Below are 13,475 nucleotides of genomic sequence, written 5' to 3'. Positions count from 1 at the left end.
GAGATCCAATCCTCTTTTGTAATCCAGTTTCTCACCTCTTTCTTCCAAATCTGTTGCTTTCAAAAAGAGGAAGGATGCAGAATGGCTTCTTCCACCATACTTGTGTGGCACAGGTGCAGACTATTATAGCACACCTGATTTTAAAACCTGCCTTTTTCTCCTTAACTTTAGGCTTCTGCATTTGATGGTAACAAAGAATGCTTAGTGCTGGTATCCGACTCACGGCTCAGTGCTCCATTAGCTCTTAAACAGGAGTATAACTATTTTTGTATTTCTTTTGTCCAAAGGTATAGCAGAAAGTCATCAAGCATATATGAAAACAAATCCGAGACATCAAACGTGGAAGCATCTAACAATAAAAACAGGAATTCCAGTCCCAGTGCCAGACAAAAGAGAGGTAGGACTTTTGAGACAGAGCTTTTTGATTCCAAAGGGTAATCGTTTTTGTTTTGTTTTGTTCTGCAAAATCATTTCTAGAGCTTATCAGAATAGTTAGAATGTGTGTTTTCTAAGTTTAACATCAAAAAACAATGCTACAAGCCTGTGTGACTGCACTGTGAAACTTCTTGAATACCAAGGAGCACTGCCAGTTTAGGAATTTTCAAGTTCAAGTTCTGATGCATTACAATGCTCTTTATGTAACTTCTGCTTTTAGGAATAGAATTTTGGAGGTACAGTATGCCTCTATATCCTGGATAACTTCGTTTCTAACCATATTTAATGTTAAGGTTGCCTATGAATTTTGCTAACAAATGTCCTTGCTTTGTGTCCCAGGTTTCTTTTTACCTTCTCTATGTATATGCTTCCTGATAGCTCATAGTAAATAAATGCACGTGTGGTCACAGAAAGTCCCTCCATTATTTAAGTGCATAAAGACAACTGATAAATTCTATACAGCTAGGTTAAAATGAACTCTAAAAGGAAAGTGGAACTCATCTGGTGGTAGCAGGAACAGAAAATATTTCATCCACAGTTTCTCTGTCAGGTACTATTTCAAACAAAGACTTTTCTAATAATAGAAAAAGAACCAAAATCATAAGAAGATTAAAAACTCTCAATATAGTCAAACATATTGAGTAGCTTTTGATTAAAAAAGTGGGTGATTCATTAACATTTTTTCATCATAATAAGTTTTCATTATTGGGAGGAAGTCATGGATTCTTCAAGAAAAAATGGAATTTATTAATTAAAAGCATGTTTATGTAATAATAGATATCGTTTAAATGTGAAATATTTTAAAATGAAAAAAACAAAAACAGAAACAAAAAAACCTTGAGAAGCAATATTTCATTTTAAATTTGTAAACTCTATTTTTAAAAATATCCAGGAAAACAGTTGGTGATTTTTAACTGGTCCGACTTCCATGTCAGTGTGGGCGGTGGGATCACAATTTGCTGATTTTCCTTCTCCTGTCTTCTGCTTTCCCATGACCAGTTTCTCTGGGCTCTCACTGTAATTCCTCTGCTACTCACTGCTAGCTCAGCTGAGAGCCACCTCATGCTCTGGTATGTGGCTGCTCCCTCGGGGCTAAGCAGTGACTCATTTCTCTCTGTGGGATTCAGGGTGTGTGAGCGCATCCTGCTCTGCTGTGCACAGAACCAATGGAAGAGCTATCGAGTTTCTATGTCCCACTTTTATCTGCAGTTTTAATCTGTGTCCTTGTGAAGCATTACAGCCTCTAGCTGGGACTCTGCAGGGCTGAATTCAGTCCCTTTAAGGGTGCACAGTTGGGTCCTAATTTTGAAGGCGCACAGGAATCACGCTGTGACTCTGAGGTTGTGCTCGTTTGCAGTGTAAGCACAGCATGGATTCTGGCGCTCTGTTAAAATTGTCTCTTTCGTGCCACCTACTGACTGTATTACTGCCAACATCTTTGCAGTTAGCATGAAAGCAGATTATTTCCAAATACTGTTTTCTTTCTGTAGTACAGAGTGAGTGGGGTGGGTGGAGGAGGGGGCAACTGTTGGCAAGGTATATCAGCTTTATCACTGTTATTGGTTAAGTGCATGTGATTATGTGTTGTCCACATATAACACAGTTTTTTTGTGTGTGTGTGGACCTGATTGGTAAATTCACTGACTTGAAGTTACATGGAAGCCAAGCAACTCCTGTAACCACTGGAGTACAGCTGGTCCCACCAACCTGCTCACAGCAAGGTCAGCTGGAGCAAGTTGCTCTGCACTGTGTTCAGTAGGTGCTGCACGTGTTCAAGGACGGAGACTCCACAGCTTCCCAGTGCACACAGTCTCAGTCTTTACTCTTCCCAGTGAAAAAGATTTTTTCATGTTTTTAAGTGAAATTTCCTGTATTTCAGTTGATGCGGATTGTCTCTCATTCTGTCGCTGGGCTCCACCAAGAAACATTTGGTTCCATCTTTACCCACTCTCATAAGGAATTTGTATATATTGATGAGACCCCTCTCAGCCTTTCCTGTACAGTCTGAACAGTTCCATCTCTCGCTCTCCCTTCATAATTCAGCAACTGCAATCCCTTACTCATACCCATTGCTCCCCACTGGATTCACTCACATACACTGATGTCCCTCTAGTTCTGGAAGCCCAGCACAGGACCTATGGGTCTCACCAGTGCTGAGTGGGGTGAAGCATCGCCTCCTTGGACCTGCTGACAAGGCTTTTCCTCATGCAGCCCTGGATGCTCTTGGCCCTCACTGCCACACGTGTGCACTGCTGGCTCATGATCAACCTGTTGCATATCTAGATTTAGATCTTATTATGTCTGGAAATGGGATTCAGAATTATTTCTTATACCTGCAGAATGAAGGAAAAGGTTTGAAAGAACTCAGGTACAGACATCATGTCACTAGAGACCAGTCTGTAGTGATTGGTACATGCTGTGCAGTTGAGGGGACTTGTGAACTACTAAAATGTCCCTCTGTGAAGTGATACAATTCGATGGCTGAAGAACAAGCAGAAAGAGCATAAAAGCATTCCCCCTGCACACATGCACTGCTGTACTTTCCTTGTGGTACCGCTGTTAATGAGTACTACGGATTTGCTTGCTCTTCACAAATGGCAAGGAAATATACTTCATATACAAGTTTCTTGTTTATAAGCTAATCCAGTGTGATCCAAAATTCAGCCTGCAGGATAGGCCTTGTCCCAGGCTCACAGTATCTTTACAGGCATTGCTTAGCAGTGGGAGCAGACACAGCAAGGAGTGAAGGCCAGAACAGGTAGTCTGAAAGCCATATGCATCCCAGTGCACCAGTGTGCAGCTCCACAGCTGACACTGTCCTTGTAGTCTTTCCTTACCTGCCAGGCACAAGACTGGCATCAGGCCCCAGGATGGAAGGAGCTGACCATGCTGACATAACACTGTGCTGTTAAAACCTGTTCATTTCACACCTGCCTGTGCATGCAGGCACCTTGGATCCTGGGTTATCTTGGCTGCAAATCAGGAAGTGATGGGATGCACTTTCCTTTGGAAGCTGAGCTTGTATGTCTGGTGTTTGTCAGTCTGGATTCACTGTCTCTCCATGTTTCCTTTGTATTCCTGGTCTTCATTTGTGCCCCTAATGATTATGACTTGACAGTGTATGAAATAAAAGGGAGAAGAAAGTTAGTGGTTAAATCCCAAGGCAGGGAACCAAGCAGCTAGCACATGGTTTTTTTCCTGATCATTTGCCTTAATCCTTCTTTGTGTTACCTGTCCACACAAAGATAGGAATAATTTGACATGAGTGTATGGGTCAGGGAATTGGATCCTGGTCCACCTCTTTCCTGCAGTGTGATTAACTGAATATCTTTGAAATTCAGAGTCTTAGGACTTTGATCCGCCTATGGCTTATCTTTATAAATGCGATCATCAGGTGGCATGGTGGGCTTATCCACATAGGAGACTGACATGTATGCTTTGATGGCATAGCCACACTTATGTCCCAGCAAGTCCCAGGTGAAGTGCATTACTAGGTGCCAGCTTTGGCAGCTTTAGAAAGACTTCAGCAGGTAAGGCTGAGAGCACACCAGCCACAGGGCTGATCATGGCAAACTGCTGAGCTGTGCTGGACAGCAGAAGTGTTTCTGCTCACAATGCTTGCTGTCTGCGTGCATCCTGCACTGTAAGGCTCCTCTTATTTCTCCCTACAGCCTTGCTATTCCAACCACAGTGATGTGTTTTCATAGCGAAAAGCACTAGATTCCTTTCAGTGAGCTTGCTGCTAAACTGTATTTTCCTTTGATGAGAGCTACATCCCTTCACCTGTTTTTCTTGTGTTGTTTTTTTGTTTGTCTTTGCTTGTTCATTTATTTTTCTCCATTGAAATTCAGTGAGCCAAACTCAGCCCAGCGGCTCTGTTAGCTCAGCTATTTAATTACTAACTTCATATCACCTTTCTAATTGATTAGCTCTTGCTCAGGCTTGAACTGAATCAAAACCAATTCTTTATTTTTCGTTGTCATCCAGTGCTAACCTTTCCTTTCCCATAAGCTGAATGGCTGACCCTTCCTTCCTTATTTCTCTTCCCTCTCCCTCTCTCTCCTAGTTGATGCTTCCACCAGCCTTAACCTTGAGCGCACAGCGCTTGCTAGAAAGCGATTCACATTGCAAGGTCTTTCCAACCGCAGAGCTCCACCCAAAGGTAAAATCACCACATGCAGCATTTGGTCTCTGGCCATCTGTCTCCCGCACAATGCTTTCTCCATCCCATAGTGTCATCCATCACTATTTCCTAAAATGCTGCCACATCCCACAAAAATGCACCTGTCTGATGCACACACATGGCTTCTCTTCTCAAATATCCTGTTACCAGAAATGGCTCCCATGACAATGTGGGCAAGGCAACCTTGGAGTTCAGTGGTTGGATCTTTTCATAGTGCATAGTGCAAATAACGTTTGTTTTTCTCAGTGGCTACCAACCTGACTTCTTTCAGCAGTTTACTGGCTTGAAGGGAAGAATATCTTCTCTGTGTTGCAGTGCACTAAACTTTCATATGTTAAAATGTTCATTGGTTGAATCTCTTTGGTTTTTCAAATGTTGCTTAGCCATGACATGGTGGTTAGACTGGGGAATTGTGATTCAGAAGATCTGGAGTTTATTGCCTTTTCATTATATTCATTTATATAATTACATTATATGATGCTGTAAAATGATGGGTTGTGAGTCTTTGTGCATAAGCATTTAGAAGACACTTAGTATCCGTGTGTAGAGTATTGCATCTTCTTGTGATGGCTATACTAAGAGATTTTAGAGGAAATAAAGAAATGTAAATAGAAGTGAAACTAGATGACTATATTCACAGTTACTACTTGAAAATGTAACGTAATTACTCTTTTAATTGTTATGATATTGCTTTTCTCTTGTTCTGATACATGATTTTTCTTCTGTGAGACAAAGATCTAGTATGCAGTGATGGAGAAGGTGAGCAGCAAAGGAGGAAAAAGTGAGATGGAAGAATAAAAAGATGAAAGAATAGAAATACAGAAGTATTATTAAGTGGATGAGAATAACTTTCTGAAAACAAAAAAGCGGGTGGTTTTCAGACCTGTGCCCAGGGGAAATCAATGACAAGATTCTGATGTGATGAATGCAGAATAATGCTGCAGTTTTGGCTTAGGTCTCTTTCTCCTTTTTATCTAAAGTTGCCTTGTCATATGAGACGTCTTGTGTTTTGTTCAGTCATTCCATGTTCCAGAGAGCAAGGTATACCTTAGAAGATTATATACCCCTCAGCTGTAGGCAGTTTTGGCTCCAAGACTTGTTGGATCTGGTTACTTGAGAATGCTTGTTCCACTGCACAATGTGCAATGTTTGCTGATTTCACTTTGTTGTGCTTTTGTGCAGTTACTAATCTGGTCCTGGCCTAGAGACAGAAGACAGCCTGGTTAATTCATAGACCATGGTCATTTCTGTAGGCAGTGATAACGCAGAACTGTGTTACTGGCTGTTACAGCAGAGCTGTGAGAAGGAAACAGTGAGTGTGTTATTTACTAGGCAGGGCTGCAGGAACAAAAGCTGTGTGACTGAGCACTAAAACAGGCAAATTTAAAGATGATGAGTGGGAAAGAGAATTTTAAGACTCCTGAAAAACAAATCCTCACAGTAATATAGTTTTGCAGAGGATATTTAAACCTGAAGTTTAAAATCACGTAGAATTTATTTTCCTCCAGTGCTGTTTGACAGTTAACCATGAAAACAATGAGAGAGAGGGAGAAAAGAAGGTACACTAAGAGACATGAGGCAACTGGAATAGAAAAATCTCTGAACCACAGTCACTGGCTGGGAGCATAGCTTAGGATTCAATGGCTTAGGATTCAGCAAAGCGTATAATCATGTTCTATAAAGAACACTGTTTGATACAACTCTTCATCTATCCCAGGCAAATCTTCAATGATAATAGAATCATTTAATTTTTTACCAAAGTTTTTTTTTTATATTAAAAAAAAAAAATCAAAACATGAAAATCACATGTCAAATAATTTTTGACAATTCTGTAAAGCTTCAACTGAATATTTAAAGCCTTTTCTAATGCCATTTTCAGCTGAACTTGTGTCCTGGTTAGTTAAGTGTTCAACTGTCTTACTGAAATCAAGATGTAAAGGATATGAATAGCTTTATTCATGTCTCAGTGAAAATTGTCACTTGAGTAATGCAGCACATGGCCAACAGAAAAAACTAAATTGTTAATCCTGAAACTTTTGTAAGCATGCAACTTTTTCTCCCAAGTGGTGCTGCAAGTTGCTACATGCAAGAAGCATATTGCTGTGCATGCAACCTCCTAAGAGCTCCTTAATGACTTCAATGCATCTCCTAGCATCATGTGCACTCTGAGGCTAGCAGTTAGTCCATTTACACCTTTGATCTGTTTATTAACTATTTTGAGTCAAAAACGTTACTCACATCCCACAGTGAAATCTTGGAAAGATGTGTCTTTATTCCTGAATGGAATTTGGGAAAAGGCATTATTTGGAATATACAAACAAACAAACTCTGGTGCCTTTATTTTTCCAGACTGATTTGCTCTAGTAAGGAAAGACCATTCACTCTTTTAACTTCCGGAAATTATGAATCATTGAATCATAGAATCATCAAGGTTGGAAAAGACCTGCAAGATCTTCCAGTCCAACCGTCCACCTATCACCAGTAGTTCTCACTAAAATATGTCCCTCAGCACAGCGTCTAAACATTCCTTGAACACTCCAGGGTCAGTGACTCCACCTGGGCAGCCCATTCCAGCACCTGACCACTCCTTCAGAGAAGCAGAATGTCCTAACATCCAGCCTCAATCTCCCCTGCTGCAACTTGAGGCCATTCCCTCTTGTCCTGTCACTAGTTACATGAAAAAAGAGGCTCACTGCAACCTCCCTTCAGTTGGTTATATAGAGCAATAAGGTCTCCTCTGAGCCTCCTCTTCTCCAGACTGAAGAATTTCACTTCCATCAGCTGCTCCTCATAGGGCCTGTGCTCCATAATGTGATCTCTAAACCATTTGTGTTTGTTTTTCAGTGTATTTCAGCTCAGTCATCACAGAACAAGCAGTTCAGTGTCTCCAAGTAATCCCAACCTCATCTGTAGACACATGCACCATTCTAACTATCATGCACATCATTCTGTGTTTTGTACCTATACTTAGACTAGCTAAAATATTAGTTGGCATGTCTCCTTTCTGCAGTGTTAAGATTTGGTGCAATTGGAATTGCTTTGAAAATATATTTCTGTAAATTATTTTCTATGCTTTTCACTTTGTAGAGAGCGTCCTTCCTGGCTGTTCTAGGGAGCAAGCTACCTTCTATTTACCCTTTCCCAGCTGCTGCTTTGCTTTGCACATCTTTTACCCACAGTGCTTATTAACCGTATTAATCCTGCCCTGCATTGCATCTGTCTGTTCTCCCAGATCCAGAATCTAAGGAAAGAGAAGTTGCCCGTCGCTTTTCCCTAGCCTCCTCCATCAGCACCACAGTTAATGCATCTGCTGTGACCAAAGGTACCGTCATGCTGCTTGCTTAGCTACCCTTCATCCCTTCCTGCTGACTAACAAATTTACTGCCAAATGCTGTTCTCAGAGTGATTTCATCAAGCTCAGTTTTTACAAACGCATGAGGTTTCAGCAGAAGAGTTAGAACAAGTACAACACCTGCAGGAATGCAGGCCAAGGTAGTTGAATGTGTATCAAGGTTTCTCAGCTTCAAAAACTGATGCTAGTTTTCATGGAAGCCAAATTAATTCTTGGCTGTTGTAGGGTTTGTTTTCCAGCTTCTCCCTGGATTTGGGTTAACTGAAATGCAACAGAATTTTCTTTCCTTGAAACTGCTTAGGGTTGTTGCTTTCAATAGGAAAGACAGGATCTCCTCTTTGAGCAGCAGTCAGATACGAAAGCTTGAAATTAAGACAAAAATTGAGTAGCAATCAGTGCCAATTTAAAACATATTTAGCATAATTGCAGTTATCATTAGAAATAATGCTTGCAAGGAAAATTTCAGAAGTGCATAAGCAAGGTAGATGCCCAGAATGCACTGACCTCCATGCAGTTCCTGTGGGGACTTAAGAAAATTTTATTTTTGAGCTGTAATTCTACTGAGAAAAAGCACATTTACCAAATTTACTTTAAGTCACTGCACTAGTGCCTATATTTAATCTCAGGAGCAACCCATACATCTGGGCAAGCTTCTTGTGCTGAAAATCAGCAGGGCTTTAGGCACTTCTGCCTACATGTTGGAACTGCTTTTGAAAACAGAACATATGGTCAAATTCTGGTTATGTTGGGGTTTAATACTGTCTGGAATGAAATGAAGCAATTGATTTGCAAGTTTCAGATTTTCAGGGCGTTTCACAAGCCAAAATAGAAGGAAAGATGGCTGAACTCATTTGTGTAAAAGTCTTCACTATTTATTTATCAGGAGGTGGCACTGTGCCTGATGTAGAGCCTTCCAAATATTTGTGAAGGATCTGAACCATATCCTTAACTGTAGAATGAAGTGACAGGTATCTGAAATGATCTGCTTTCAGAGTGTCACCATGGAGGAAATGGGAAGGATGTAATCAGAGGAAGGATGTAATGTCACCTCTACATACAAATATTTCTTTGCCAACTTCTTTAGGTGATAATACTTCAGCATTTCCATATGGAAATTACAGGCATGGCTCAGGAGAAGAGGTTAATGAAATTCAAACTTGTATGGTTCTGTCCACCATGAGACTGTTGGAATTTTCTTGGAATGCTGAGAAAACTACTTTTGTACTGATTTCAAAAGCTAGAAAACAAAATCAGTGCTCTCCAATTAAGTTTTTTATTTACAACATCTGCTTTAAGTAAATATTTTAGGTGCTGAAGGAACTGGAGCTGGAGTCTTGTCTAATCATTAGCCAAATGCAGGTCTAAATAGGGTATTTGGGTGGACTTATTCAAGGCTACTGCACAGTGTTGTGTGCTGATCCTCACTGCAGTGGCTCAGCTCTGTCACATCACAAGTCCTCTGCATATGCAGTTAGGACACAGGAGAAGCACTGCATGTGGAGCTGAGAAGAATGTCCTTCTGTTCTGTGGAACAGAAGTGCTGGCTTTTGTCAGCTCTTCCCTGCCATCCTCGTGCGTAGGAAGCTGACTGCGAAGCTGCCCGCATTAGTGCCATCTCCTGGACATGTGGGAGAGAAACCATCCGTGAATCTGGGAGCAGACACATCTATGACATCTTTTGCAAAAATAGGTCTGTTTCCTATTCACATCACAGAAGCATTTGTCTTCACCACTTAGAACTTAGGGGACAGTCATTTTTCTGGGTGATGTGGAAAGTATTACGCAGGTCGTGGTTCCAGGTAATGGGAAAGCAAGTTTCTGCTTTGACAATATTTACAGCCTTGTGACTCTGCAAACTTCACACAGGTCCCCTTGTTCCTGCAGTTAAAGTCAAGAGACATGAAATAAAGAGTGACCCAACTCCCCTGGGGTTTGAAGGTATGAGTATTTCCATCCTGCATGAAAACCTGTTCAGCAGTTTTTTTATATCATTCACTGAATTCACATCTCATCACTGTCAGTGGATGACACTGGAGGCAGTCGGGGTTTGGTGTCAGTTTATCTGTTGAACTGTGATAAATCAAATTTTTCATCTTTTTTTCTCGTCTCCTGCACTAATGCTCTGTTTATTAACTTTTACCTAGGGTTGGACTTAAATTAAAACCCTGATTCTCTGCCTGTTTTGGTAAATAGACCATGATCTGGATCTAGATTTTCTGCCTGTCTTCTACCTCACCTCATGGAAGGGAGGAGAGCTCAGGCAGCAGCAGGGAGCCAAGGCATTACTCTTCACCTTCACCTGCAGTCTGGCCACTTGCATTCCTCTTCCCTTGTTAGGGTCTACACCTAATAAGAGGAGCAGGAGCCACATGCATGAAGGTCACAAAGAGGCTAGGCTGCATTGATAACCATTTAAGGTGCAGTGTTTCATTTCAGGCAAGCAGAATCTCTACCTATTTTGTTGCAGCAGGTTCATCAATTACTGTTTTATAAGCAATACCAAAACGTTAAACTGGGAAGTGATTTCACAACCACTGAAAGATCACCAGCTTCCATTGCCAGTGTTTCCCTTTACACAAGGATTTGCCAGAGTGCACTGCCACATGAGGCACAAGCAGTCAGGTACCCCTGTTGCAAAAGAGGGAGAAGAGAGATGTAAGCTGAGGAATCCTTATGATTGTGTTGCTCTGCACAAAACCCTGCCAAGTAGCCAGGTCAGTTATGGGATTGGCAACACATCAAAACTATCTCCTGTATTTATAGCTTTCTAATAGATATAAGATCCTCATTATAGACACAGATACTTCTCATCTCAGCATACCATGTGGCTGCAGAGGCTGGAGGTATTTCAGGGTGCAACTTCAGAGCTGAATTGACCTTCCTTGGGTAAAGAACACGGTCCTACTGTACAACATCCCTTGCCAAACTGAGTTGATTTAAGTGGGAGACAATGAACATTGTTGTCCCTTCATCAGAAGAAATCGCTGCTGTTGCTAGAACTCTGACAGAGTTAATGATGTTAAAGATATTATTTACTTGGATAAAAACTTCCCCCACAAAGCTGCATTAATCAAGAGTGATACTCATTTCCCACTGAGAAGAACCTCCTTGGTCTGTTTTTATTGCTGCGTGGATGGGTGTCAAAACCATACACCATCATCTACAGAATGATCAGAAAACCTGCAAGCAAAGTATGTTAAAAATGAGGAAGCTGTAGTGAAATAGAGCACTGCACTGTTCACCTAGCAACTGTTTTCATTACTTAACATCAGTATTTGATTCATTTGGCTGCACTCTGTCATTCTCAGGCATGACGGTTTTCCTGTGAGATATTGCTGTGTTTTGACTCATTTGTGCTCATTAAATGACTCTTTATAACTGTTGGATCCCATCCACCTGTTTGTGTAAGAGACAACCAGTTGCAGCTGTGATACAGACACACTTTGTACTGGTTGCCTGGTCATTATTTCACTTTTAAGACAAAAAACTGTACTTCCTGCCACAGATGCTTTTGAGAACACCATATTGGCCCAGACTAAATGTAGCACTGGTTCTACCACAAGACCCGTACCTAGATCTGCTTCACAGACAGGTAAACATCATTAAAACATTTATCATCATCCCAGCTTGAGAGTGTAATATCACTTTAGGACAATAATTATTCTCTTTAACTAAAAGGGATTTCTCTCTTACGGTGAGTATAATTTCTCTTGAAAGCAGTGAAAGAACGAGCATGGATCACTAGCAGTTATAGAAACAGAATCAGGTTTTCTGTTGCACAGGCAAAGTTGACAATAATTATTGGAATTTATATCATAGTGCTCAGAATTTGATCTGTGTTATTTTACAGCTTGAATGAAGTACGTAAAAGTTATGTAGGCTATTCCTCAGTCTCTGAAATGTGATTAGCAATTTTTATGGAAAAGTGATGCAGGTACTTGTAGGGAATCCTTGCTGCTGATGTTTCTGCCTCAGATGCTTCCTGTGAATGACAATGTCAAAAGATCACTGCAACTCTATCTCAGTGAGAAGAGGGATTACTTTTTTATTTTGCTGTTTGTAGCCCAACCTTGAGTTCAAACTAAAACTGCTATAGCAGTTTAAAGCTAATTAGCTACAACACATTCTTGTACATTCATACAGTTTGTTGTATTTTGCTGATATGATTCTACTGATTTGGGGTCCAGTTGTAAATTCTGCATGGTCTGTAACTGAAACTGTCTCTTTCATCACAACTCAGGACATGAGTGCCACATGAGAGGCTAGTTTACAGCTTGAAAAGCATCACCTGGATGACACCACCACACCTGTAGGGTTAAAACTGTGGATGTTGGTTGGGTGGAAAAGGTCGCTGTCACTCTTATAACAGAACTGCAGTGGTCAGGGCAGCTGCAGTCCCTAGGAACATGAGGAAAGAGAAAAGGCTGTGGAGCTGCATGGCCACATGTTGCACAGGCAATGTCTGTAGCAGAGAGGATGTGCATGGAGAGGAATTAAATTATTACCTTTTTTTTTTTAATTCTTAGGTAAACAATAAATAATTTATTTTTAAGTAAATGTCTCTTAAATGTAAATAATTATTAATAAGCTACCTCCAAAGGCCTGGTTGTCTTTGAACCTTGTTTTTATTCTGTCCCTTCCCTGCATTTCCAGTCTGCTCCAGAGCGTAGTCTTGTAGGTTGCTCAGGTGGTGACATTACCTTGAGGTGTGTTGGAGATAAGAACTCAACCAAAATTCAGTGGCTTTGAACATCAGTTTGTACATAAACATGTGGAGATGAACTAAAAGCTGAATGAGCATAGCTTTGTGAAAATTGTATTGGCAAAGTCATGATTTGCTACAGCACTTGCTCTGCAAAAATATTCCTGACCCTTGTTTTTTGTACCTCATGAACTGAAGAGATTTAGAGATGCTGAACAGACAAGGTATTGATGCACATACACAAACACAGTCTGCCCTCCTACAAATGAAAGCAAGCAGAAAGAGAATAATACTGCAAAAAGTGTTTTATGGCAAAATCAGGGAACAAGCTGTAAAATGGTGTGAGCAATTCACTAAATGAAATAGCGGGAAGCGAACCTGCGACCTTTATTTTTTATAAGACTGAGTCTGAAAGATGGCAGTGGCCAATAGCTAACTCTTTTTGTGTTCTCTTTTTCAAAGGTTGGCCCAGTAGGCAAATGCCATCTCTAGACACATTTGAAGATTTCGAAGCCATTCCTTCCAGCATGGATGAACTCTCCAACTCTTCAGACATGGAGGAAGAAACCAATCCTAACAATGTAATTCCTTTTTCAAAATGCCCTTTCCCAGTGCAGCTTTCTCCTCTCTAAACATTGGGATTCATCCTGCAAAGATTTGGCTCATATCTGTCTTAAATCCATGGGAAGACAGGAGATAGGAGTTTGATCTAGAGCGCTAGGGGATTATCTCAAGACTATTTATTGATCGGTATCAGGACCATTAACAGCCACCCTTACTTATAAGATGTAGCTTTATCTTTA

General features: G+C 40.8%; 1 protein-coding gene across 1 annotated transcript in view; it reads left to right on the top strand.

Moving 5' to 3' along the window:
* The window catches only part of MCF2L2 (MCF.2 cell line derived transforming sequence-like 2), a 106,816-nt gene that overhangs the window by 89,067 nt on the left and 4,274 nt on the right, over positions 1 to 13,475 (top strand). Inside the window, exons 26-31 of the mRNA XM_042881218.1 lie at positions 288 to 397; positions 4,502 to 4,597; positions 7,851 to 7,940; positions 9,837 to 9,908; positions 11,476 to 11,562; positions 13,135 to 13,253. Of these exons, the coding sequence (XP_042737152.1) occupies positions 288 to 397; positions 4,502 to 4,597; positions 7,851 to 7,940; positions 9,837 to 9,908; positions 11,476 to 11,562; positions 13,135 to 13,253 (574 nt within the window). The remainder of the gene's footprint in view (positions 1 to 287; positions 398 to 4,501; positions 4,598 to 7,850; positions 7,941 to 9,836; positions 9,909 to 11,475; positions 11,563 to 13,134; positions 13,254 to 13,475) is intronic.

This window comes from Lagopus leucura, unplaced genomic scaffold, assembly GCF_019238085.1.
Source record: "Lagopus leucura isolate 7727_CA_CO unplaced genomic scaffold, USGS_WTPT01 Super-Scaffold_100029, whole genome shotgun sequence".
Classification (NCBI taxonomy): domain Eukaryota; kingdom Metazoa; phylum Chordata; class Aves; order Galliformes; family Phasianidae; genus Lagopus; species Lagopus leucura.
This window is presented reverse-complemented; position numbering and strand designations above follow the sequence as displayed.